The following is a 26,752-nucleotide window of genomic DNA, read 5'->3' on the forward strand; positions in this document are numbered from 1 at the left end:
CTTGGCCACTCCGGCCGGCTCTGTGTGTGTGTGTGTGTGTGTGTGTGTGTGTGTGTGTGTGTGTGTGTGTGTGTCTTTTACTGACAAAGGCTATGAGTGGAAGTTATATGTGAGTGTCTTGACACGTCTTGATTACGGTAAGTAGCAATCCATCTTTTCCTACATTTTTGATATTCCTATCTGGAGTTTCCATTGTCTCATTTCCATGAAGCATGTTTTACATAGAAGTTTGTTCCTGTATACACCCTTCATGTAAACATTTGAAGATTTTTGGATTGAGCTTTTCTGTTTAAATTATCATGAAAATTGCACGCTGTGTAGCAGACCGTATTCTGTTGAGAGTAAATATTGTACAACATTAAGTATTACTTGTGATAAGTTGTGATTAAAAGTTAAATTTTATTGTGAATGAGTTAGTTAAGAGATGCTTCAGTTAAGCCAATGCTGATTTATTGTTTTAAGTGGAAGGGAAATGATCATGAAAACTGCCTAAAGAAAGAAGTACCAGCTGAAAGGGTAACACCTCTTCAACTTCTTCATTTACATTCGAGCTCACAGTATTGAATAAACTTATCTTGTTGCCCAAAGTGGGACATGAAGAGCCTCATTCATCTGTATGTCACAGAGGGCTGCAGCAGACTTCCAAAGAAACTAATGAAGAAACAATCAAAGTTGTAAATAAATGATCTTAATAAATTTAGTTAGTATATAAAGGGATCTTAATAATGCAAAACATAGTTTTTTCAACATGGGCACATTCCACTTTTAAAGTGTGAAACACAACCCAAAACGGAATTTGGCATATTATGTTGAGAGGGAATATGTTCCAAACAGTGAAAAAAAATACTCTTTGTAAAAACTGGATTGTAATTAACATTCTTTAAAGCTGTGTAATCAACACTTGAAATAATTTGTAATTTTTCAAATTATTGACTTTGAAAAATAAAACATTTTGCTACAAAGGAAAGAAGCATTAATTTCATGTCCATCTATGTGAAATGAATTTGTTTCTGAATTGTGATTCTTGGAAAATTGGTTGCACACTAGCTGCTATCAGAGTATTTTCAACATGCTTAACTGTTGTTGTTGTTGTTGTGATGCCTTGTGTGTGCACTATGTGAAGAAATTTCATTAATTTTATGTGCATGGTGTAAGAAACTTTGTGTTTCAAACATTTTGTTACATATTATCATTATTGTAACAATTTTGCATTGTAATGATTATGTGCATATATTTTCAGTTCACAAAATACACATACATGAAATGATTAACTAAAAAAAATGTTACATTACAACCAAAACAAACAGTTACAATTATAAAATAATTAGAATAAAAAGGAACATTTATGCTTAACTAAAATGCCTAAATGCACTTTATTATCCTAATTATATTATGACTGGAATTGTTTGTTCTAGTTGTAATGCAACATTTTTTTAGTTAATCATTTGTGATGTCCAGCAGTGTATTATCTTTATCTTACGACATTGGTCCGCAGCTCGTGGTCTCGCGGTAGCGTTCTCGCTTCCCGAGCACGGGGTCCCGGGTTCGATTCCCGGCGGGGTCAGGGATTTTTCACCTGCCTCGTGATGACTGGGTGTTTGTGTCGTCTTCATCATCATCATCAATCATCCCCATTACGGTCGGAGGAAGGCAATGGCAAACCACCTCCACTAGGACCTTGCCTAGTATGGCGGCGCGGGTCTCCCGCGTCGCTCCCCTACGCTCGGTAAACGGAGTATGGGACTCATCATCATCATCACGACATTTTGATCCATCATGAAGAACATACTTTTTTGTGATACAGCTGTAATGCTGAAGTAACTTTGAAATACATGCTTTGTGGATAAAAGTGACCCATTTCCCTTCTTTTTGCATTTCCAAAATTCAATGACAGATTTCCTATATGCCAAATTTAATTTGGGATAAAGGATATCTCATGAGTTTCTGATACATAATCATCCTTAATCAGTACTACATCATGGAGTACATATTTAAAAAACCATAGTAGTCCATTATCTTGTTCCATAATAGTCAACTGTCAATGTGTGCTGTCACAGATCACAGCTACAATGGTGTCATTCTGTTCCACTTTCTCTGATTAATAGAACCCTCAGGGAATTCTGTACTGCTGAAATGATGAATTAGCGTATGGCACATATGTTATCTGATTTATTTTATACACAATAAAATCTCTCAGGCCAGCAACAAATTTATTCTTGATGAATATAGTTTTATGTTGTGGTGTCAGTCATGTATATTATGTGAAGAAATTTCATTATTTTATGTAGGGCCTATGCGGTGTAAGAACACCTTGTGTTTCCAGCATTTGTTTACAAACTTTCATTGTTATAATCAGTTTGTATTATAGTAATGAGAAACTTATTATTTTTGGTTACAAAGGTACATGTGTATTAAAAAAAACATGAGTGCAAAACATAAAATAACAATTTAAAATATAAAACAAAAATAGCTCCAACAAATACCTGTAATTGGAATAATAATTAACATTTATACATTTTAATTAGGTCTATTAAATGAGTATCATTTCTAGTAATTCATCAAGAAGTAGCAGGATGTGTTAATGCTACTGGAGGAAAAGAATCCACTACTGCTAGTGCTAAGCTACAAGCATAAATCAAAACAAGATAAGAAGATGCGAGTCTGATATTATCACTATCACCTATCTTCATTTGACAATTTTCAATAATTTACTTGGTCATAAATGTATTCCGAAACATTTAATAATTCCTGTGTATAGGTTTTATAAGATTAAAAAACATATTAACAAAACTATGTACACAATTACAGATTTTTTATCATTACAGGAGAAGCAAAATATGTAAATGATGTGCTCACCATACCAGGTGAACTATACTGTGCATTTGTTGTTACATCTATTGCAAATGGTCACATAAGACACACAGATCCGAGTGATGCTTTGGTAAGTGTTGGTGCAATAAATTACATAAAAGTGCTGGAGAATTTATTTTACAAAAATCCAGTAACTTACATACAGAGTGGTTTAAGTGTGTACAAATAGGACAACATTTCTTGCTTTATATTTGTTCATTAATCTTTTCATTGTTGATGGTAAAAATGAACTTTGTCTGTTTTGTTTGATATCTGCAATCTCCCAAGCTCTTTTTTACAGTACTTGTTGTTGTTGACAGATATGGTAGAATAGAATGGGTCTTTATTAAAAAGTGGAGCACATGGCATTAATATTCCATAGTACTATTCATTTTATTTTTTATTGTAAACCAACTTCCAGGTTCCCAGTTCATCATCAGACTGCTTTAGAAAATAAAAAGCGTTTGTAAATTAACCCTTCCAACAGTTTTGTAATAGTCATTATTTTCTCTATGCCAGTGTTGAGGCATGTCTGATGCAGTTTATGCCTTGTCCTTTTCATACACTGAGTGTTGCCATCTGTGACACTGAACTCAGTATTTGCAATTAGTTTCAGCAGCCAAGCTTGAAGTTGGTTTCTATTTATTTTTTTCTGGTACATTATGTTAGACTTTTTGGCATTCAGTATAGTTGTACTGCAGTACATGTTTAAACATTATAAGAATGAGAAATCCACACAAAGTTCATAATGTTTAAAAATAAAGGAATGAATCCCATGAGTACCTACTGGACCTTTGTGATCAGATACATGAGAACTACTCCATTAAAAATAATGAACATTCATGAAATAAAAAGTTCACAATTCTCTACATAGATCATGTAGAGTTGTGACTCATATTTTAAATAGTCATCCACAATACCCCAAAATATGTGCAATTTGCATAAGACAGAACTGCCACACAAGTAAGCTAGTGGCAATGTGCTTAAGTCAGTGCACTTGCCTTTGATAGTTGTGTGGTTAAAATCCCTGTTCAACCATCCCGATTTTCTTATGATTTCCCAAGTTTTACGAAGAAAATAGTGGGATGGACATGAGCAGTACCTATCCCTCTTCTTGTCAAATCTGAGCTTATACTGTCTCTCTAATGGCGTCTTTGTAAACACAACATTAAACTAGATGTTGGCAAACCTTTCAGGATGTGAGGTTGTGGTGCAAGAATCTCTTCTGTCATTGACATTTCATCCAGGACTGCACTGGACATCCTCAGAGCCACTCCTCTGCTCAGTCTTTCCAACTGACCAGTCAGATGCCTGAGACTGTGACTGGTCAGTTGGCAAGACTCAGTAGAAGAGCACCTCTGAGGATGTCCAACACAGTCATGAACGAAATGTCAGGAACAGAAGAGTTTCTTGGACCATGACCTCACATTGTGAAAGGTTTAGCTACAGCTATGTCATCGAGTCACTAGTCTTAAATCTATGAAAAACATTAAACCTTACTATATTAATCATTTCAATTATTTCTCCTTTTTCTTGTTTTACTCTTACCACATATAAAAGCAAACATTCAGCCCTCCATTCCATATTGTGTACAAAATGTTAGTGACTGACCTTCTCATAAATCAGCTTGTAGTTCCTCAGTAGCAATGATCATGGCGACAAGTTGGCTGTAAATGTGGGTGGGACAGCACTATTCACATTCAATAATGTGGTCAACACACACACATTTGGTTTCACAGGTTTTGCTTCCATAACTGTCAGAACTCCCTCACAGAATTATTACATAATTAAGTCTCATTTACCATGTATGCACATACTGCACCATCTAATTGTATGATAACAATCACTGTGCAGTGTAATGTAACCAACCTACGACAGTCTCACTCTGATGAAATGATATTATTGGAACTTTTATATTAAAGTTAATCAGCAATCATTGTTAAATGTCTTTCCTCACTGTCCATCTTCTTATTCACAACATCACATCATTGTAACATTACATTGTTACTATTTTGACAGACATGGGTCCCATGCTCGAAATCTCAAAACAGACTGAAAAATGGACAGACAGACATGCCACACATGCATTTCAAGTGTGGTTGATGCAAGTAAAGCAGAGCCTGCTGTTCCTGCTTAGATTATTCAAGTAGTAAGAGTTTTCCTCTTGTATTGGCTTCACCTTCTTGGTTGTCACTTTGTATTTATTGATTCTTCTCTTGCTGTGGGGTTCGTCATTCCAGCAGCAGGGCTTGCCATATCATCGCCAGGCCTCAGTGATCTTGGTTGCTCAGTCCACTGACCAGTGAGTTTGTTGACATTCACACTGATGTGTAGAACTTTGTCGTGAGTTAATGGATTCTTTGCTTCTGTGTCAGGTGTCTTGTGACATCATGGAGATGCCTCATGCTGATGTTTTGGGGCAGATGAAGCACCAGCCAGAGGGCTCTTTTCTGCACTCTTTGTAGGTGTGTTTCTGCTGAATTTTCCCACACCATGGCCATTCACTCAAGCACCAGCTTCATGAGTGCAAGGCGCAGCAAGATGATGCACTGTGTTTGCAGAGTAGTCATGGAATTGGGTAATGGTACAACGAGCACATCATTTTGAGTGCTTGGCCCATCACCTCTTGCATTTGTGGTCCCCAGGTCAGGGACTATTCCAAGATGATCTGAGGTATTTGCCAGTGTGAGGTCATGGAATGAGTACTCCAATGATCCGCACTTTCTGTAGCACATCTGGAATCCGACTACACATAAACGCTTCTGCTTGGCTTTTTGCAGCATTGGACTTGAGCCACCATTTGGTGGGCCAGGTTCAGATTTCACTGCAGGCAAGCTGCACGTGGCTGGGAATCAGATATGCATTTGTACTGTGTATGTAGAGTGCAGTATCATTTGTGTAGAGCACAAGATGAACTCTCGGGTTCTTCTGAATGTCGGCATTCTAGAGACAATACAGCAGGGGCCTGAGAATAGGCCCCTGTGGTACTCCCACGCAGATGTGCCATGCTGTTGACACACCTCCATCAACTTTCACATGGAATGTGTGCCCACTCAGGTGTGACTGAAGCAGGCACCCCCAGTGCCAGCAGCTAGTGTAGGAGGCCATCATGCCACACACTGCCAAAGGCCTAAGAAACACCAAGGAGTAGTACCACCCCAAAGTACTTGTGATTCACCAGAATCCCCATTGCCTGCTCCACCAGTCACAGAAATTGGTGTTGAGTTGAGTAACCATGTCGGAAGTCAAACTGCTTGTCAGGAAGTATGTCCTCCTCACAACCATTTGACATATATCGTCTTGAAGGTTTTTGAGAGGGAAGCCAGGACGCTTATTAGGTGATAGTTTTGTGCCAGCCTGGCTTCGGGATGGTGAATTCTTCAGCATGTTTTCACACACTGGGATGGATACCAGTGGGAAAGATGGAGCTGAGTATCATGGTGACGACGTGCACTGCTTCCAGCAGCAGCTTCTTCAGCGGTGAATTATTCTTCTTGTCTCAGTTCCCTGCCTTACTGGGTTGTAGGAATGTTAGATGGTATTGAACATCCTCCTCCACAGTGCCTTTAGTGATATCATACTCATACTGCTGATTTATATACAGAGGGAGATGCACGACCAGCCCATGGACAGTGTCTTCATCAACAACATCAACCACTGGTGAAAGTTTGCTGTGAAGGTGTCCAAGACCATGGTGGCTTTGACATCCAGCTCTACAGCAATGTTACGTTCAACTTGTAGTGGCAGGATGCGCTGGCCTCTCATCAGGAAACTCTTGGTCAGCACACAGGCACTGCCATTGTCAATCCTGAATGTGGCCATCTTGCAAGCTGAGTCTCAATTTTGGTGGTGGCTGACAGACCAATATATCATGGTGCTTTTGGTTGAGCAGCCTCTTCATGGCAGAATTTTGTGTGATCTTCAACTTAGGGAAAACCCACTTTTTCTTGTGGATGGCCTACAAGATGCCTGTTGATAATTTATAATTGGTATTTTACATCTCAAATTAAGTGAATAGTGCAGATAAATTGGTTTTGGTCTCAACTTTATGTTACACTAAGAGTTTTGACTGAAAAATGCCTTTTCAATGACAAAAACTGCAAAAATATCTAAATAAAGAATACCGTACATGAAAGTGTTAATTACCCAGAAACTAAATAAGTGCTGATGTTCCTACTATGCTTTGGATATTAGCTACTTGCATACTTTAAGGATTTCTGTCGATTATTTTTGTAACTTTATCAGATATATAGCAATTATTTCTGTTTACATGCAAACAATGTGACTGGAATAGGAAATAGTTACTATTAGTTAAGTGAAATGAGGATTAGCAAAACTATTTGCTTGAAATGGTTAAAATTATTATGAAATGATTCTGACTTTATCAATGTTGGGCCTTGTCCTATACTCAGAATTACAGAATAATAGTTTTATTTTATGACATGTCTCTCACTAACACAAATAACAACTAAGAAAGCAAAAAATATTATTTAAGGAGGCAAATAAAACAAAATGGGAGTGTGTCCCAACTTGCTGTGCTACATGTTTCACAATTGTTGTAGGCTGTACCTGGAGTGGTGGCATACTATGACGCAAAAGATATTCCAGGGAAGAACAACTTCTACCCAAAACATTTCTTCAGTTTTACTGATGAGGAGGTAAAGCAAGAAGAAATCATTAAATTCAGCAAGTTGCACTTGCACTTGCACTTATGTTACAAACCGAGCAGGAGACTGTACCACACATTAATGAAATATTTGTGCTGTCTTAATAGATATTTTGCTCAGGAAATGTAAAATACAATGGGCAGCCAATTGGGATGATTGTGGCAGTGTCACATAACATTGCAGTTGAAGCTGCCAAATTGGTAAAAATAGATTATGATGTTGTAAATAAGCCCATCATTCACTTGAGGGATGCTCTTACATCTGGAGAAAAGAGCAGAATTATGGTGATTGGTGAAATTAAGCCAACTGATCCTGAAAGTAAGTAGTTAACAAAATGTGAATCTTTTTATGATAATGTCTTTATAATGAGACATATACACTAAGTAGTACAACTTCAGTAATTTAATAGTAATGTGTTACAATAATTTTGATGTTTGCTAGCCATTCTTCTCTTATACTTTACAAGACTCCAACAACCTTTGCCTCTGATCTCTTTATACATTTCCTTTCTTCACATCATCTATGTACATTCAGAAGTGGCTGCTATGTTCTCTAAAGGCCAACATCGACTGCTGTTCCATGATTGTTACCATTAGGTGCTAAAATTTGTTTTGTATAATTTCATGTTGGCTCCTAGTTATTTATGTACATTTACTATAGATTTCTTTAAAAAGTCTCATAATAGTCTCTTTGCACAACAAATTTATTTTTGTATATATACTTTAACGATAAAAAAAATATTTTTGAAAAGAGCCTGAAAATCTTCCCATGATCAACATTTGTTCATATAGACTTCATACAATTCAAACACTGTATAAACTCAAACTACTGCAAATGTTATTTCATTATCAAAACTTTCCAAACATAAACAGTAATAAATATTATTTCTTTCAGTATCCCAAAAAAGTTTTTGGTTCAGCATAGGGCATAACAGAATAAATTCTTCCTGACATTGTGAGATTATTTCTTTATCCTAAGACATTGATATGCCTGCAACAAGGTTTCCTTGTACAAAATAAAAGAAAACAAAGCAACAGCTAAAGGTAATAGTGAAAAAGGAAACAAATGAGTTAGAGGAAAGCATGCAGTATAGAAATTAAAATCTCAAAGACAATATGGCACAAGTGCAATGCTCAAGGGCACACTGTGCACCCATCAGAAAAAGAGCTTGTGATTTCCTGAGGGTATCTTCACTACAGTGTTTCCATATCATTTTTCTGGCATCAATTTATTTCAAATACTGTTAGTTTATCAGTAAAAAGCCCCTATTTTATTACTTGTCTGTTCAGTATTTGTGTCACATGTTGCCTGTAACAACACCTAAGCTTTTTTCACATTGCATGTTTTTGTAAATTTGCACCAAAGCATGTTACTAGCAGTGCTAACAACATATATACATTTTCACATTCCAACTTGTAAGTTTGTCAAAACATTACTGAAACCAGAATCTTTCCAGTAACCAGCTATAGGTGGAGTCTTATTATTGTATTTGCCAACAGCAAAGTGCAGGTATTAATGGTTCTACAAATATTCTGCTTTTAATTCATATTTAATTCTGACTACTGCCATCTTACAAATTTGTCCATATTGTTAGAAGTCTTGTATGTTGCACTACAGGTGAATTCATCAAAAGTGGGTTTGTGTCACATGGATTTCCTGTACAAGAAGAATGCTACTGTCTGTTTCAATGAAATATTCTTCTTTGAAAACACACATTACATTACAGTTCATTATTCAAAGACATAATTGTTCCTGTAATTTCTTAGACTTTCCTGGCGATTTGATGACATCTCTTGGAAATCGGGTTTTCTGCCGGATATCAGCATCTTCCAAACATGATATTTCGATGTCATTACTTGACGTCTTAAGCCCAGGTCATCTTTGACTGTTCCAACTTGGGCTTAAGGAAGCCTGGCATTTACAATATTCCTTGTGAATGTGGTATGTCCTACATTGGCCAAACGACTAGAACGGTGGAAATCAGATGTAAGGAACACCAGCGACATACCAGGCTAAGGCAGGCCACAAAATCAGCAGTAGCAGAACACTACCTAGAATTGGAACATTCCATGGATTATGAGAACACCAAGGTCATGGTCCAGACCCCCAGGTTCTGGGATAGTGTCATCACTGAATCTATAGAGATAAAGATGGCACAAAACTTGATTAACCGGGAAGCAGGATACCAGCTAAGCACTGCATGGAACCTGGCATTTGAACTGCTGAAGCAATGCCAGAGAAAATATGTTTCCAACACCAACAACGAGCCTCAGACATCTGCACACTGTGGGCATGAACCAAGAAGGGAACACCAGGAAGCCTCAGCCGCAGTCGGAGACGGCCAGAGCGGGAGCGGGCGGAATAGGGAACGTCTAGAGCGGTATTGGAGCGCCACTCACGGGTGCGGACCGAGAAGGGAACACCAGGAGGCCATGACCACAGTTGGAGATGGCCAGAGCGGGCGCGGACGGAATAGAGAACACCTAGAGTGGCAGGATAGCGCGACTAGCGGGCGCGGACCGACTAGGGAACGGCAAACAGAACACCAGGCACCGGGCAGGCAGAAATATGCGACCCGGTCCAGCAAGCAGCCAGTCTCAGGAAACACCTGATGAAGACGTCAAGTAATGACGTCGAAATATCGTGTTTAGAAGATGCTGATATCCGGCAGAAAACCTGATTTCCTCGAGATGTCATAATTGTTCCTGTTCGTTTGTTGCTTATTAGTTGACTATGCTTTTGCATATCAGACTCAAAAAGGTCACTATGGGTTTTTACTGTTAATTTTAATGTACTTTCTTTTCTGACTATAAAGAGTCACTGTTTGTTTTTAATTCACTTCTCAGATTACACTGTAATTTTGTAATTTGAGAATTTAAATCCCTCATTTTAGCTAACACTTCTCTCAAAAAAATTACTGACTCTTCATTTAGCAATTTTTCATTTCTCTTTTATACCTTTCTTGATTTCTGCTCCTTTACATTGGCTACAAGTCTCTATGCAGTAGAATCTGTTTTAAAACATTTTTTGGGATACATTATTTTTCTTTATCATCTGACATGCAAAGAAAACGTAACATCTTTGAAGCAGCAAAAGATCCTACTACAAGACCCCAAATTAACAGTGCCAACCCCACTGTCCAGTCAACAGAAGATATTAAAACTATAAAATCCATCTTTTAGCATTTCTTTGTCAGAAATATCACACATGTAAATTTATAATAGTATGTGATTAAAATGCCACTGTAGAATAGAAATTTCAGTAATGAATTTTGATTTAGCCATAAGCAAATGTAATATTGTAATTCTTCAGGCCTTCCCAGTGATCTTCTGACATGTTGAATAATCAGAATTCTTCCAAGATTTTTACACTGATATTTTGATGGTCTGTCTTCTTCAGTTGCTACCCAAGAATGATCCTTGGATGCCTCAAGTCCAGTACTGATGCCTGGATGGTGCTAGGTGCTTTGCAACTGGCCTGCACCATGTCAAGTTTTCTGTCCTCAGTCTGTCCCACCAGGTATGCCTTTAATGACCCTCTCTACTTGCTGGTGTTATGAATACCCTCCATGTGCAGCTTGGCTTTTCTCTGGGGTGATGGTCGTCATCTGAGGTGTGTCACATCTGACCCTTAATGTCTGGTGCTCTGTCATGTCTGTTTTCTTGCTCTCCACATCTGTTTCTCATTGGACATTCTATAACTGGTCCATGCAGCATTGGGTATTCTGTCCGCAGTTTGTGCCCACCAAGTGCAGCTCCAATGGTCCTCTCTGGTCGCTGGTGTTCCAACTGCTGTCTGTGTTTGACTTGACCATCCTCTGAGGTTATGGTCATCATCTGAGGTGTGAAATCCAATCTATAATGTCTATTGCAGACAGAATACTCAATGGACTGGTTACAGAGCATCCAGCAAGAAACAGAAGTAGAGACTGAGAAAATGGCCATAAGACAGAGCACCAGACATTACAGATCAGATCTGACACACATCAGATGATGAACATGACCCCTGAGGATGGCCAAGCTGGACGCAGACAGAAGTCAGAACACCAGCAACTAGAGAGGACTAATGGAGCTGTGCTTGTCAGGCACAGTCCGCAGGCAGAACACTCAAAATAGGACTTGATGCTCCCAAGGATCATTCTAGGGTAGCAGCTGAAGAAAACAGTTAGTTATACCATCAAAATATTGTGTGAGAATGACATGAAGATCCACCAGGAATCCAATTATTCAGCCTGTCAATAGGTCACTGGAAAGTCTGAAGAATTACATCAGAAGACTACAGGGAGGAGTGGTACTGCAACATCAAGAATCTGGATAAGCTTTGACAAAGGAAAGGGAGGATGTCGAGTCCTCTCAGTTTCCTGCTTAGAGGGGCAGGAAGTTACAGTTTTTGCAGGATCAAGCATCATGTTAACTCCAGAATGGTGAAAAAGATCAAACACTGAGCTAGCCTCACAGTGATCTCCAGCAGAATGCACCAGGAAGAAGTCAATGGCCTGCCTTCTAGCCAAATTTGAGTGCCTCAACAACAAGGCGCACAGAACGGGGACACATGTACCGTGGTCAACCTGAGTGACAAGCAGCTTGATGAGGCCAACTTAAAAGTATTCAGCAAGGGCCTCAAATTTGCAGTGACTCCCAGAAAATGGCCTGCCACAGCCTTTATTAGTGCAGTTGAGCAAATGGCCAACATGCTACTATCCAGTGTGGCCAAAGAGATCTGTAGAGAGTTCTGTAGGCCGCTTACCAAGACCAAGCCAACCAAATCCAACATCTCAGGTGGTGAAAGGGTGGCACTCAGGCGGCTCTGGGAGGATGACAGCATTGTGGTGATGTCAGCAGACAAAGGGAACTCCACAGTCATCCTAAAGAAGATGGAGTACCACAGGAAAGTGCATCAACTTCTGGAGGATCCTGCATACAAAGCTATAGGAAGTGACCCCATGGACAAAGTGGGAAAAAGACCAGGGATCTGCTGAAGAGGCAGGTCTGCCTGAATAAATTATCAAGAATCTGCATCTCAAAGCATCAGTACCACCCAGACTGTATGAACTCCCATAAGTTCACAAAAATTGGGTTCCTATTTGACCTATTGTTAGTAATACAAGTGTAGCCACCTCCCCTATTGCGAAATACCTGAAGAGGATGCTGGCACCACAAGTGGGCAAATGTGCCCAGCGCATTTGGAATTTGGAGGACTTCCTGCAATAGCTGAGGCATCTACACATCAGGAACTCTGTAGAAAGTGTAGCTATATTTGCAGATCACATGACTGCTTTCATAGGTATCTCTTCCTTTAAAAGGAAGGGAGATGCCTGGGGCAGGACTGGACTTGTTGGTAATGGAAGGATGTGCAGGACAGGTCACACATCCATGCCTATTGCAGGATATAAGCCATGATGAAAGGGTTTGGGAGGAAGGTTGGAATAGGGATGGACAAGGATATCACACAAGTTCAGTGGGTGGTGGAATACCTCTCTTCACATGAGTGCCACTGAATGACTCACTCAATCTTATTAGAGAAAAGTTTTGTAGGGTTCTCCTCAACTTATACCTTGATGTACTTCCTATATATGGGGTCAATTTTGCATGAAAATGGAAGGGGTGGTGATGGACAGACAGTTATCATCAGTGGTGGCCTGCATATTTTTGGGAAGCTTTCAAGAGGAGGCACTTACTTCGGCCCCATAACAACCCAAGAGCCTTTTTTAGGTATGTGGATGGTACCTTTGCCAACTGGTCCCAGGGAGAAACTAGAAAATTATCCAGAACATCCGAATTCATGGAACCCAAATATAAAATTCATGATGGAACTGGAGAAGGATGGATAACTTCCATTCCTGGATGTACCAGTCAAGATGAAGGCAGATGGCACATTTGGGCACAGAGTGTACCACAAATCCACTCACATTGACTTATACCTACAAGCCAACAGCTGCTTCCATCTAGCAAAGAAGAATCAAGTGCTGAAAACTCTAGGCTACAGGGCCATCCTCAATCAGATCTCAACAGTTTGGCAATGGAAATGGAACCTTACTGTCAGTGTTCAGCAAAAATTGGTTTTCCTCTACAGATATCCAGGAGGCACTTCTACCTTCCAGTTAGCCGCAGGGTCAAGAGGAAGAACCAGAAAAGCCAAAAGAGTTGGTATATCTGCCATATGGTGGACCAGTCTTTCCCAAGATTGGCAGAATTCTCATTAAAAATGACAACAAGATCATATTTCACCCATTCACTATAATTGTGACAATGCTGGGGAATGTAATGGATGACCTCAGGCTATGTAAGCACCCCATGGCAGTGGGGGATGTCATAAATCAGCCAGACCATCAGGACTATGGACGTCAGGTATAACATACCCCAGAGGCACACCAGACTCAGACAGATAAGTAAATCAGCCATGATGGAACACTGTCAAGATCTCGGTCACTTGATTAACTACAGTGACACCAAAATTGTCACACAGACCCTAAGATATTGGGTCAGTGTCATAAAATATCATTTGAGATCAAAGTCATGGTGAATCTCAACAAGTTTGACACAGAATGCTAGCTCAGCACTGCCTCTGATCTGACTCTTGAGGTCCTGAAAACTCAAGAGCACCAGAAATTCCAAAGCTCCAGACCTCACACGATTATCACAACCCCAGAGGACATCCAAGCTGGGCAGGGACAGCAGCTGGAACACCAACAACCAGAGATGACCACTGGAGCTGTATCTGGCAGCTGCGACCCATTGACTGAACACCCAAAGAGGTGTGGATTGGTTCTGGAGCCCTAAGCAAAAAATAGAAGTGGCGACCAAGAAAACAGCCATGATACGTAGAACAAGACATAACAGATTGGATTTAGCACAGCTCAGACGGTAACCTCAGAGGGTGGCCTAGCCATTTGTGGATGGCAGTAACAACGCCAATTCCCAGAGAGGACCATTGGAGCCAAGCCTGGCATTCATGAGCCATGCATGGAATACACAATTCAGTGCAGACCATTTACAGAGCACCCAGCACCATCCAGCATAGATACTGGACTCAATCCACCCAAGGACCATTCTTGGCCAGCACCTGAAGAAGACAATGAGTTATGCCATGGAAATATCATGTGAGAATGACACAAACATCTTGCAGAAACCCCAATTATTCAACATGACAGTTTGAATACGCATCTGTGGCTCATCTCATTGCATTGAAAGGAAACAAAAGAAAAATTCAAAGTAGGAATTAAAATCTATGGAGAAGAAATAAAAACTTTGAGGTTCACCAATGACACTGTAATTCTATCAGAGACAGCAAAGGACCTGGAAGAGCAGTCAAACGGTATGGACAGTGCCTTGAAAGGAGGATATTAGATGAACATCAACAAAAGCAAAACACGGATAATGGAATGTAGTTGAATTAAGTAGGGTGCTGCTGAGGTCATTAGGTTAGGAAATGAGACAAAATGTTCAAATGTATGTGAAACTTATATGCTAAGGTCATCAGTCTCTAAGCTTACACACTACTTAACCTAAATTATCTTACAGACAAACACACACACACCGATGCCTGAGGGAGGGCTCAAACCTCTGCCGGGCCCAGCCACACAGGCCATGACCGCACCACCTTAGACTGCTCGGCTAATCCCCTACTTAACCTAAATTATCTTACAGACAAACACACACACACCGATGCCTGAGGGAGGGCTCGAACCTCTGCCAGGCCCAGCCACACAGGCCATGACTGCACCACCTTAGACTGCTCGGCTAATCCCGCGTGGCTGGAAATGAGACACTTATAGTAGTAAATGAGTTTTGCTATTTTGGGAGCAAAATAACTGATGATGGTTGAAGTAGAGAGGATATAAAATGTAGACTGGCAATGGCAAGGAAAGCGTTTCTGAAGAAGAGAAATTTGTTAACATCGAGTATAGATTTAAGTGTCAGGAAGTCATTTCTGAAAGTATTTGTATAGAGTGTAGCCATGTATGCAAGTGAAACATGGATGATAAATAGTGTGGACAAGAAGAGTATAGAAGCTTTTGAAATGCGGTTTGACAGAAGAATGCTGAAGATTAGATGGGTCGATCACATAACTAATGAGGAGGTATTGAATAGAATTGGAGAGAAGAGAAATTTGTTGCACAAATTGACTAGAAGGAGGGATAGGTTGGTAGGACATGTTCATCAGACCAGTTTCTGGACTGAAGACCACAACAACAACAGTATTATCAACAAATCACTTCATATTTTAAAAAAACTTATCAAAACCATTAATCGTTTGAGTCAAAGTTCAGATGAAACATTATTAGCACCTTTAAGACCATTGATTATTCTGTTCCATATTTACAACAACACTTCCTTACTTCATGACTAAATCAACACTTTTCCAATTTATCTTACAAGAAAGTGAGCCCATGACCAGCTTAAGTGACCACTGTGCAATGACTACAAAGTAACTAAACAAAGATAGCACAACTTGCTGTGAAGCATCATTGTTACTTTTTTACTGCATTAACATTAATATCAGTTCCAGTAGTTATGAAAAATTATAACAGTATTTATTTTTGTGGGTAGTGAAATGTTATGACAGATTTTCATAATCTAATATTTAATAACATGAAATACATGCTAATTATAGTCTAAAGAAACAAATGAAACTTACATGATAGATATTCTTACAAATTGTTGAAAAGGGTGGATTTTGAAAATACCATTGAAAATATAAAAAAAAATTCAAATAAATGTTCCCAAACAATAAATTTATCTTTTCATTATTTGAAATTCAAATTTGCAATTTTCGAAAAAAAAATTAGTGGAAAAAATGAATGGCACTGGAAACTTCATTACCCAAAATATGTATTATATTCTGTTTTTGAAAAGAAGTCCATGTGATATAGATTCCTTCTAACAAACAGCTTGTTAGTCATCATGCCCATGTAGAAAATGTAGCTATGTTTGTAGATCACATGAGTGCTTTCACAGGTATACTTGCCTTTAAAAGGATAGGGGATGCCTGTGGCTGGACTGGAGTAGTTGTTGATGGGAGGATGTACAGGACAGGTCATGCATCCAGGTTTATTGCACAGATATGATCTATGAGGAAAGGGTTTGGGAGCAGGGTTGGAATAGGGATGGACAAAGATATCATACAGGTTCAGTGGGTGGTGGAATACCTCTCTGGAAGGTTGGAAAGGTATGTGGGTAGGATATTCATCTTGTCAGGGCGTGACAGTAGGTAGTCAAGATCCTGGCAGAGAATGTAATTCAGTTGCTCCACCCCTGGTTATTACAGACTTAAGGGGGTGTGCTCCTTTGTGGCCAGACAATGTGACTCTGGGAGATTGTGGGTGCTGGAGAGAGAAGGCGTAGGAGATCTGTTTCTGTACAAGGTTTGGAGGGTAATTTCGGTCTGTGAAGGCCTCAGTGAGTCCTTTGATATATTTGGAGAGAGACTGCTCATTGCTACAGATGCAATGATTGCTGATGGGCTAGGCTGTATGGAAAGAGCTTTTTTGTGTGGAATGAGTGGCATTTGTTGAACTGGAGGTATTGTGGGTGGATGGTAGGTTTGATATGGATCATGTTATAGATGCAGACATCCTTGAGATGGAGGTCAGCATTGAGGAATGTAGATGCTGTGTTGAGAGGGAAAAGGTGAAACAATTGGAGGAGAAGTTGTTGTGGTTCTGGAGGAAAGGGGACAGGCTGTCCTCACCACTGGTCCAGAGTACGCAGAAGTCATCAGTGAATCTGAACCAGATGAGAGGTTTAGAATCGAGGCATCATCAGGGATCCTGGAAGTAAAGGGATGGAGATGGTGGAGAGTCAGTGAAGGAAGTGATTGATATCTTTAACATGGGAGGCTAGATTACAGGCAATTGATTGGAGTTGTTGGTCATTGAGGACCAAAATTCTTTGAGTGGGGCATAATAACCAGCTACAATTGGGCATCTAGTGTAACATTACCCTATTTCCCCATGTTAATATGCCTCCAGTAGCTCCACCTCCACCAAATCTGGCTGAAAAGTGATTGTCAAATTAGGTTATTTCAAATGATGTTGTCTACATCAGGTTTAGAGTCTAAATCATGTTAATGGCACTTTGAAGTTAATTAACCTACTGCTCATGGTCAGATCGAGTCTCATTGACTATTATTTATGACATATAACTGGTAAGACACATACTACACTCAGGAAGGGTTCATTACTGGTTTTGGGTTGAGTACAATTGACAGGGGTGGTGGCAAACAAGGATTTCCACTTTAGCAACCAGGATAAGGAGAGCAGGACTTTAACAAGTCCAGAATTATTGAATTTGGGAATGGGGTGATACTATTGGTAGTTAAGTGAAACTAAGCATTTTGGAGGAAAGTTTCATGACTGTGTTTCAGGTCTGTTAGGCCTGGGTGCTGTATGGTGGCGAGAGCAAGTTTCTGAGGGTATGGAAAATTAGTAGGCCTGTGAGGTAGGGTCTGTCAGCTATGAGCAGGTATGGATGATGGTGGTAGTCCATAGGGGGAGTGGGAAGTGAATTGGTTGGAGAGTTTTTTGAGGTGGCATTGTGCATGGTGCTCTAGACCCTGGGTAGCAAGTGTTTCAGTGTGAAAGGTGGGACCCAGAGATTTGGAATTTGAGAGCATGAGAATTTTATGTATGGAGAGGAAATATTGTGAGGAGGTTTCTGCCTGATTTAAATGGTTTTGAAGAACTGGGTTGGTGATGGCTATGGACTGATGGACTTTGAATAGATGATGGAGGACAGAGAGAAGTTTCCCATACAAAGTCCTTCAGTTGGGATAAAATACTTAACCCATATTATTTGCTTCAAAAAGTTGATTTTGCTGCTGTTGCTGTACAGAGCAAGAATAAACAGAAGTCCTGGTGTTAGAAACACTGACCAAGTGAGAAGTGATGCCCACATTAATTCATACTAGATGTAGTTTTTAGTTTCTATCTTGTTTATTTCCAGGTATAACTGTACAAAGGTTTATGTAACTAAATGTGTAAGTAACAGAGCAATATTATAGAAAGCCACAAGTATAGGTTCATATAGGGAATTCCAAGGGACAAATATAGGTCTCACCAACTTAGTACACTGGCTTGAATAAGTGGATAGCAACAAAAATGCTTCTGACTTCATACAACTACATGTGTTATAAACTAAATGATCATCAGTATAACTACAAGTGATGCTTTATACAGGCAGTCGAAACCAGAAAACAGTGTAGTAAAGAATCCATACAACGATGCGTGTAATACATTGATAAGTGAGATGACAAGTGTTGATTTATAGAGGCAAATATAAGCAATAAGCAGTTAGTAAAGATTTTGTTCAGCCATGTACATAATATATTGATAAGCAAGGTGACAAGTGTTGATTTACAGGGGAAAATGTAAGCATGTAAACAATAGACATTGCAAATAGTTTACCAGGCATTCAAGTGGGTGGGTATATATGATTTATAAACAAATTTATTTCATTTAATGGAATGGACAATGAGGATAATTTTCATCCATGATACAAGAAGCATTTAGTCAGTTTACATTTAATAGCAATAGAAATTTTGGTATAATAAGGAGGTTGTATAACCTTAATAATCTATAAAATGACTTTAATTCCTATGTTTTCCTAGGTCATGGAAGTTTGTAATGGCTTCAATTTTTTATCGATCAAGCAAAATTCTGTGTTCTGTAAAGCTGTACCCAAGGAATTTTAATTGTTTCACAGCAAATCTACTTTTTTCAAGTTTTAATGTCAGTCCCACTAGTTTCATCTTTTTCCCAGTCTCCCTTAAGGTGTCCACATGTGTTCTGCTTCTAGTAAAATATCATGTATACATTTACTAAATTTTTGCAATAGTTCCCTTCCCAAAACAAAATCTAATACCCTGATAAACTCTGTTCAGAAACATTTAAACCAAATGGTACAACACAACACTGAAAGCTTTCCCCGTTGCATATAAATGCTGTATATTTTCTCAAGCCATATTCTTAATGGAAGCTGAATGTTAATTCAAGACTAATCATAAATTTTACATTTTCACACTTATTTAGCAGTTCATCAAATTCTCTGGATAGGTTGTTTCTACACAGTCAAAAATTAAAGCAAAAAATGGAAATTTTGCAAGGTTGCATTTGTTTTGCCACAAAACAGCATAAACAAGTGATATTGGAGTAGAAACAGTGTAAACAACACAGAATGTAATCAATTACCACATGCATAGTGGTAGACAAAAATGTTCTTTGTTTTTTTTTTCAGCTTAAGGTATTGTGACAAATGGGGTTAATGTGCTCAGTAAGGGGTGTGACCACCTCTGGCACCAATACAGACCTGACAATGAAGGAACATGCTGTGAATGATGTAATCTGTCTCATTTTGAGGCAATATCACCCATTGTTCCTGCAGAGCTGCTTATAATTCTTTTAGAGTGGTTGGCAGATGCTGACATTATGCAACCCATCTCCCTAGTGCACCCCAGACATTCTCTATGGAATTGAAATCGGAAGAGTGAGCAGACAATGCCATGCATTCAATACCTTCTGTTTGCAGAAAAATATCATGAGTTCCATCAGTATGAAGTCTCGGCCCACAGCATCTTGCAGCAACCACATGAGATCCCAGGATCTTCTCATGATACCTGACAGCAGTTAAATCTTGCAGACTGACCTATACAATTTCATGAAGAGTTGTTCGAGTGGTCAACAAAATCCATTCCCACACCATTAGGGATTCTCATTGATATTCATCTCTTTCCACAATTCCCAAAATTGTGATCCATGTGCCCTCCAGATGTGAATCCATCATGAATCACTTTCCAGGCCAAATCAGGACTCATCTGTGTGAAGAACATTAGCCCACTGTTTGACCATCCAGGTGGTATGTTGACTGATCCACTCTAGATGTTCCCATCTGAAAAGACACACCAGAGGTAAACAAACAGCAGGTCTTCAACAATAAAGGTCATTCTACTGAAGTCTTATGTACACCATTTGCCTCAATAGAACACATCCAGAGGCTGATGCAAGGTCAGATGGTAGTTGCAGTGTAGCAGAAAAGCAGTACTGTTGTGCCCTTAAATCCAAATAATGCTCCACTCTCTCTGATGTCACATCTGGTCAGGTCTGCCCTGGACTCTGGGATATAGTTTCGATCTCTATAAACTTGCATCATCCGAGAAACAATTGCTCAATTCACATTAAGCCATCGGGCTACATCAATTTGACACTCTGCTGCTTCCATTCTCCCTATGTCCCTCCACAGCAGGGAGTCTTTAGGTGTCCTCTCTGTGCCTTACTGCCATGTCTGTGACCATGTACACATTGATTGTGTATGTGGGACTACCCTGCAAACACTACCCCACTTGATAGCTGCCCTGATATCATTGCTGGCTTGTTTTGCCATTGATTTGAATGTCATCGCTTTGGAATGCCATCTTCTGTGCAGAACACGATCATAATGACATCTGTTGACAGTTTATATAGGTTGGACACAGGACAGGGAAATAGCAGTTTGTTGCTTTATTTTCGACACCAGTGTATTTCAAGTTACTTATTTTCATTTCTAGTATCTTAAGCAAGTCTTATGCCTTCATTGCATTTAAATACTGCCACTACAGAGTTGTTGAACTGACTCCTACTTCTCTCTATTATTCTCCACTTTTGCATTTTTTGCAACTCTCTTTCTGCTTCCTTTCTTTTACGTATCAGTCTGGTATATAGCTTAACAAAATGGATCATGAGCTTTTAATTTAAGGCTACACTACTAACCTTTTACTCTTACCGGCTTAACATCCAAAAGATCGCTGTACTTCCACAGAAAATTTTCTAGTTGCTGTCTGGAAAAATCAAACAACGGAAAATCCAGGATGGAATGTAACATATACCACAGATGCTGAGTCACAGATAGGCACAACAAAAAGACAATCAACACTTTTCGCCATTATGGCTTCCGTCAACACTACACACACACACACACACACACACACACACACACACACACACACACACACACACACAAGCAAATGCAACTCACACACACACAAGATCAGTCTCAGGCAACTTACAGCACACTGCAAACAGCAGCAACAGTACATGATGGGAGTGGCGGCTGGGTGGGGGTAAGGAGGAGGCTGGGGTGGTGAGGGGGATGGATAGTAGGGTGGTGGTAGCAGACAGTGAAACTTTGCAGGTCAGATGGCAGATGGATGGCAGGGAAGAGATGGCAGATGGCAATGGGTTGTAGGTGGGGGATGGCAGGGGGGGGGGGGGGGGGAGGGAAAGTAGCGGAAAAGGAGAGAAATAAGAAGACTGTGTGTGGTGGACAAATGATGGCTGTCTAATGCTGGAATGGGAACAGGGAAGGGGCTGGATGGGTGAGGACACTGACTAACGAAGGTTGAGGCCAGGAGAGGTATGGGAACGTAGGATGTATTGCAGGGAAAGTTCCTACCTGCGCAATTCAGAAAAGCTGGTGTCGATGGGGAGGATCCATATGGCACAGGCTGTGAAGCAGTCACTGAAATGAAGGATGTCTTGTTTGGCAGCGTGTTCAGCAACAGAGTGGTCCACTTATTTCTTGGCCACAGTTTGTTGGTGGACATTCATGCAGACAGACAGCTTGTTGGTTGTCATGCCTACATAGAATGCAGCACTGTGGTAGCAGCTTAACTTGTAGAGCACATGATTGATATAACAGGTAACCCTCCTAGCCTCAACCTTTGTTACTGACTGTCCTCACCCATCCAGCCCCTTCCCTGTTCCCATTCCAGCACTACACAGCTGTCATTACACCATCACACCCAGTCATTTTATTTACTCCTTTGCCACTAATTTCCCCATCCTGTCCCCCCATCCCCACCTTTCCCCTACCCTCTGACTTGTAACACTTCCCTGTCTGTCACCCCCACCATACTATCCCTCCCCCTTGTTGTGCCAGCCTCCTCCTTACCCCCACCATCACCACTCCCATCAAGCACTGGTGCTGCTGCTCACGGTGTGGTTTCAGTTGCATAAAACTGCAGTCGTGTGTGTGTGTGTGTGTGTGTGTGTGTGTGTATGGGTGTGTGTGTGTGTGTGTGTGTGTGTGTGTGTGTGTGTGTGTGTGTGTGTGTGTCTAGCTGCTCTCTGTTTTCTGTACTTAAAGTTTCTACTTTAGATAATTTTTTAGCTACCAATTCATCATGACCAGGTTCTTCATCTTCTTCAAAATAATCTCTGTCCCCAATCTGAACTGATTACTTTAGCTATTGTTTGACATTATGATTCTTGTTTTCCAGAAATTCCAACCTTTGGTTCAGTAAAAACTATGTTCACATCCCTTCAGTTAATATTTACCTTTTCTCTAACTTTCCAATCAATATCAAGTATCAGACTTCCATTCAGTTCCTTGATTACTAAGCATCCTTGACTAAAGTTATCTTCACTGATTTTAAATTGTCTATTAATTAACTTGCTACTCTTTCCAGTGGCTCCTTTGTTTCAAAGACTTTTACAGGAATTTCACTAAATCTTTCACTGTTCCTAATCCTGTTTGTTAACATTTTTGATATTCCAGTAATGGGACTACCAGTATCCAGAAGATAGTAACCTCTCCAAATATTAATTTGAATAAAAATAGATGGGCTCCCTAGTTCATTACACTTTTTTATTGTTTTCATTTTCAAATAATAAATCTTCCTGAGTTTCTCTGAAACTCATTCTCTTCTCTATCTCTGAAACTTCATTACTCTCTATATAATGCAAACTTTCCAAAACTACAATGTAATCCCAAAAGTAAGGTCTCCTATTTTTTTATAAGTACATAGAGCCATTTATTTCTACAATGGTTTACATCAGTTTACAACTTGAACATTTAGCTATTTTTTTGACAATATCACCATTTCTGTTGATGCATTTTTGTCGATGCTGTGGCAGTTTTTGTATGCTTATGTCACACCAGCTCACTGCCCTGCTGTTCAGAAAGGTATGAACCTCTTCTTTCACCTCATTTTCAGAGCTGAGTCACTTCCTGGCCAAATGTTCTTTTATCCTAGGGAACAGGTAATAGTCACTGGGCACCAGGTCAGGATTATAGGGTGGATGGGTTATTATGTTCCACTGAAACTGTTGCAGGAGAGCAATGGTTTACCAACCAATGTGTGGGCAAGCATTGTCATGGAGAATGTGTATGCTCTTGCTCAACATTCCTCTTCTACAGTTCTCAATTGCCCATTTGAGTTTTTTCAGATTCTCACAGTACCTGTCAGTGATAACTGTGGTCCCAGTGGTTCAGCTCTGATGATGAGGTGAAAGAAGAGGTTCATAACATTTTGAACAGCATGGTGGTGAGCTGGTATGACATGGACATACAAAAACAGCCACAGTGTCTACAAAATTGCATCGACAGAAATGGTGATTATGTCAAAAAATAGCTAAATGTTCAAGCTGTAAACGGATGTAAACCATTGTAGAAATAAACAGGTCTATGTCCTCATAAAAAATAGGAGACCTTACTTTTGGGATTACCCTTGTACATTATGATTAGATGGCACCTCATTGAATCAAATTTTATTTCATTACCAGATTGTATATTTTGACAAATTTTCCTTGAAGTTTTATGCATTTTCTTACCATCATCAACATTATCATAATAATTACAAGCTGCTTTCAATATTTCATTGACTAATTAAATTATTCCTCTAACTGTCATCAGAATAAGTGAACACACTCCCACTGACATCAATTGGCAAAAGCAAATTACCATGTATTTTCCTATTTAACACAGAATCATCATCTAAGTCTACAATAAAACTAATAACTTCATCTCCTCTGAACCATCATCATTAACCTCCACATAACTCATCACATAACAAAGCATCATCAATATCATCATTATTGTCAGAAAAATCTGTCAGCTTCATTGCAAAATTCATCAGTAAATACATCATTATAATCTACACAGGCATTATTAATAGCATCCAATCATCATAAGCTACTTCAGTAATCCTAACAGAATCAAAATTTACAGCATTATCATTATCAATACTGAAATCATTATTCTTAGCATCATTATTTAAGTCTCTCTCTGATTTCTCTTCACTCCCACCATAACTCTTTGACTCTACATATTCGACCTCAGCACTGTGGGAAACGGGAATATGGATAACTGTATATGCAACAAACCATTCCCACAAATGTCTATACATACATATATTTCAGTACAAAGAAAGTACATGTGTACACTTTCCAAGATACAAAGGCTGACTTGAACATTAACATGGCGGATCGTCGGAGCAGTTAGAGTTCAAAGATCATGCTTTATGTGGTCGATGTGACTTATCGATGACACACAGCCCATCCCCATCCCCCCTCTGCAGTATGGAGTATGGCCTGTGCAGCCTGATTAGATGGTACATTGCTGCACTATTTGAATGTCAGGAAGCAAGTCTTTCCAGTAGATGAAGCATCATCAAAATCTGTGCAAGGTTTTGATGACGACATGCTTGGGAAACCCTCAAACTGGGGTGACGAATACTCAGGAGGAGAAGACCCTACCATGAGATTAGTTAACTCATTATCTGGCTTGGCAATGGAAAATTCGTCCAGATGGTCCGACTGGAACAGCAGATGGGCATCAGAGTCCACAAAAGCAGGATTGAGCCTGTGTAGTAAAATGGTCTGGGGGCAATCTTTAACCATAATGTCAAATGTCATCTTGCCCCTTCGGAGTACTTCAAAGGGGCCGAGGTATGGGGATTGCAGGGCTTGTCTCACGGAATCATCCCTGAGCATAATGTGGAAGCATCTGTTCAGTGCAGTTGCCACATAGGTGTCTGGCAGGGAATGACTGACAGGCAGGTTTAGCTGTGCGTGTCTAAAGTGGGTGTGCATTCTACTAATAAAATCTGGAGAAGTGGGGAAATCCTCAGGTGCTTGAGTCAGGATAAGTTCCCCAGGTAGATCTTGGTTCTTGCCGAAAACGAATTCAGAGGTGGTTCCCTGGAAGTCAAGTTTAAGGTCCAACAGAGACCGAGTAACACCCAAGGAAGCATCTCAGACCAGAGAGAGTCATGGCACCTGAGTGCTGTTTTAAGGGTGCGGTGCCATCATTCCACTGAACTGTGGTAGGCTGTTGTATGAATTTTTTTAATAACGCAGAAGTTACATAGAATTGTAAAGAGTGCAGATTTGAAATGTTGACCCAGGTTGGTGCTGATGGTGGACGGTCAACCGAAACTAGTGATCCATGATGATGATGATGTGGTTTTGGGTAAAGGAACAGCTTTCGCCCAATGAGACATGAGGTTGATTGTGGAGAGGTTATATCTGTGGCCCTCTGGCGGTGGCAGAGTGCCAATAAGGTCGATATGTACATGTCGAAAATGGCCTTGCAGAATGTCAAACTTGCCAAGGGGGGGAGGGGGGGCAGAGGTGTGGCATCTGATATTGTTGTATTGGCAGGAAATGCAGCTGCGTGCCCAGGTTTGACAGACCTCTTTAACATTCTTTCAAACAAAATGCTCAGTGGCAAGGCATGTTGTGGCATGGATGCCAGGGTGGGCAATGTTATGCAAGGTGTCAAAGGCTTCTCAGTGCAATGTGGGAGGGAGCAATCCCCACACAGAGCTAGTAGAAGAGTCACACCACACTTCATCCAAAGTGGTGGGGAACATGGCTTTGGTGAACACAAGCAATATCTGAGGATCTGTGAGGAGAGCTTGAGATTCCCTGTCAGAGGCCTGGAGAGTGGCGAGGTCAGATAAATCAACAATGTGTGAGACAGTATTGATCGGATAAAAGAAATCAGTGGGGATGTTTTCTGTGGCTTTGATGTAGCATACGTCTATAGTAAATTTAGAGACCAGTTCAAAGTGGCAGAAACGATGAGGTGATGGGTCCTTGGGAGGGTTGCAGAAGGTGTCCGCCAGTGTTTTTTGGTCAGTAAGGATGAGGATTCTTTGTATGTGATCTACTGGTATCTCCACTCTGGTTTGTTCTAAAATTACGGATAGCCTGACTTTTGTATCTATCATTCTTTGAATCAAACTGACAGGCAAGACATGCAAATCATAGTTTACTTGACTTCTCTTTTGATTTCCAAAGTTCTTGTTATCATAATTGCTTTTATTAACATTTCCCATTGTCTATTTCTTTGTTGATGACCACTCTTTTCATCCATACACCTGTCATTCCAGTGATTATCCCTCCTGTTACTATTATAATTATTTTGGTAATTGTTTCTGTTATCTATCCTAATATCTGTGTCCCTATGGTGATCACGGGA

The 26,752-nt window shown here is 39.9% G+C and overlaps 1 protein-coding gene across 1 annotated transcript in view; it reads left to right on the plus strand.

Moving 5' to 3' along the window:
- Positions 1-26,752, plus strand: part of LOC126284101 (xanthine dehydrogenase-like) — a 301,701-nt gene that overhangs the window by 179,710 nt on the left and 95,239 nt on the right. The window contains exons 13-15 of the mRNA XM_049982754.1: positions 2,826-2,941; positions 7,413-7,508; positions 7,625-7,835. Of these exons, the coding sequence (XP_049838711.1) occupies positions 2,826-2,941; positions 7,413-7,508; positions 7,625-7,835 (423 nt within the window). The remainder of the gene's footprint in view (positions 1-2,825; positions 2,942-7,412; positions 7,509-7,624; positions 7,836-26,752) is intronic.

The sequence above is a fragment of the Schistocerca gregaria genome, chromosome 8 (genome assembly GCF_023897955.1).
Source record: "Schistocerca gregaria isolate iqSchGreg1 chromosome 8, iqSchGreg1.2, whole genome shotgun sequence".
Lineage (NCBI taxonomy): Eukaryota > Metazoa > Arthropoda > Insecta > Orthoptera > Acrididae > Schistocerca > Schistocerca gregaria.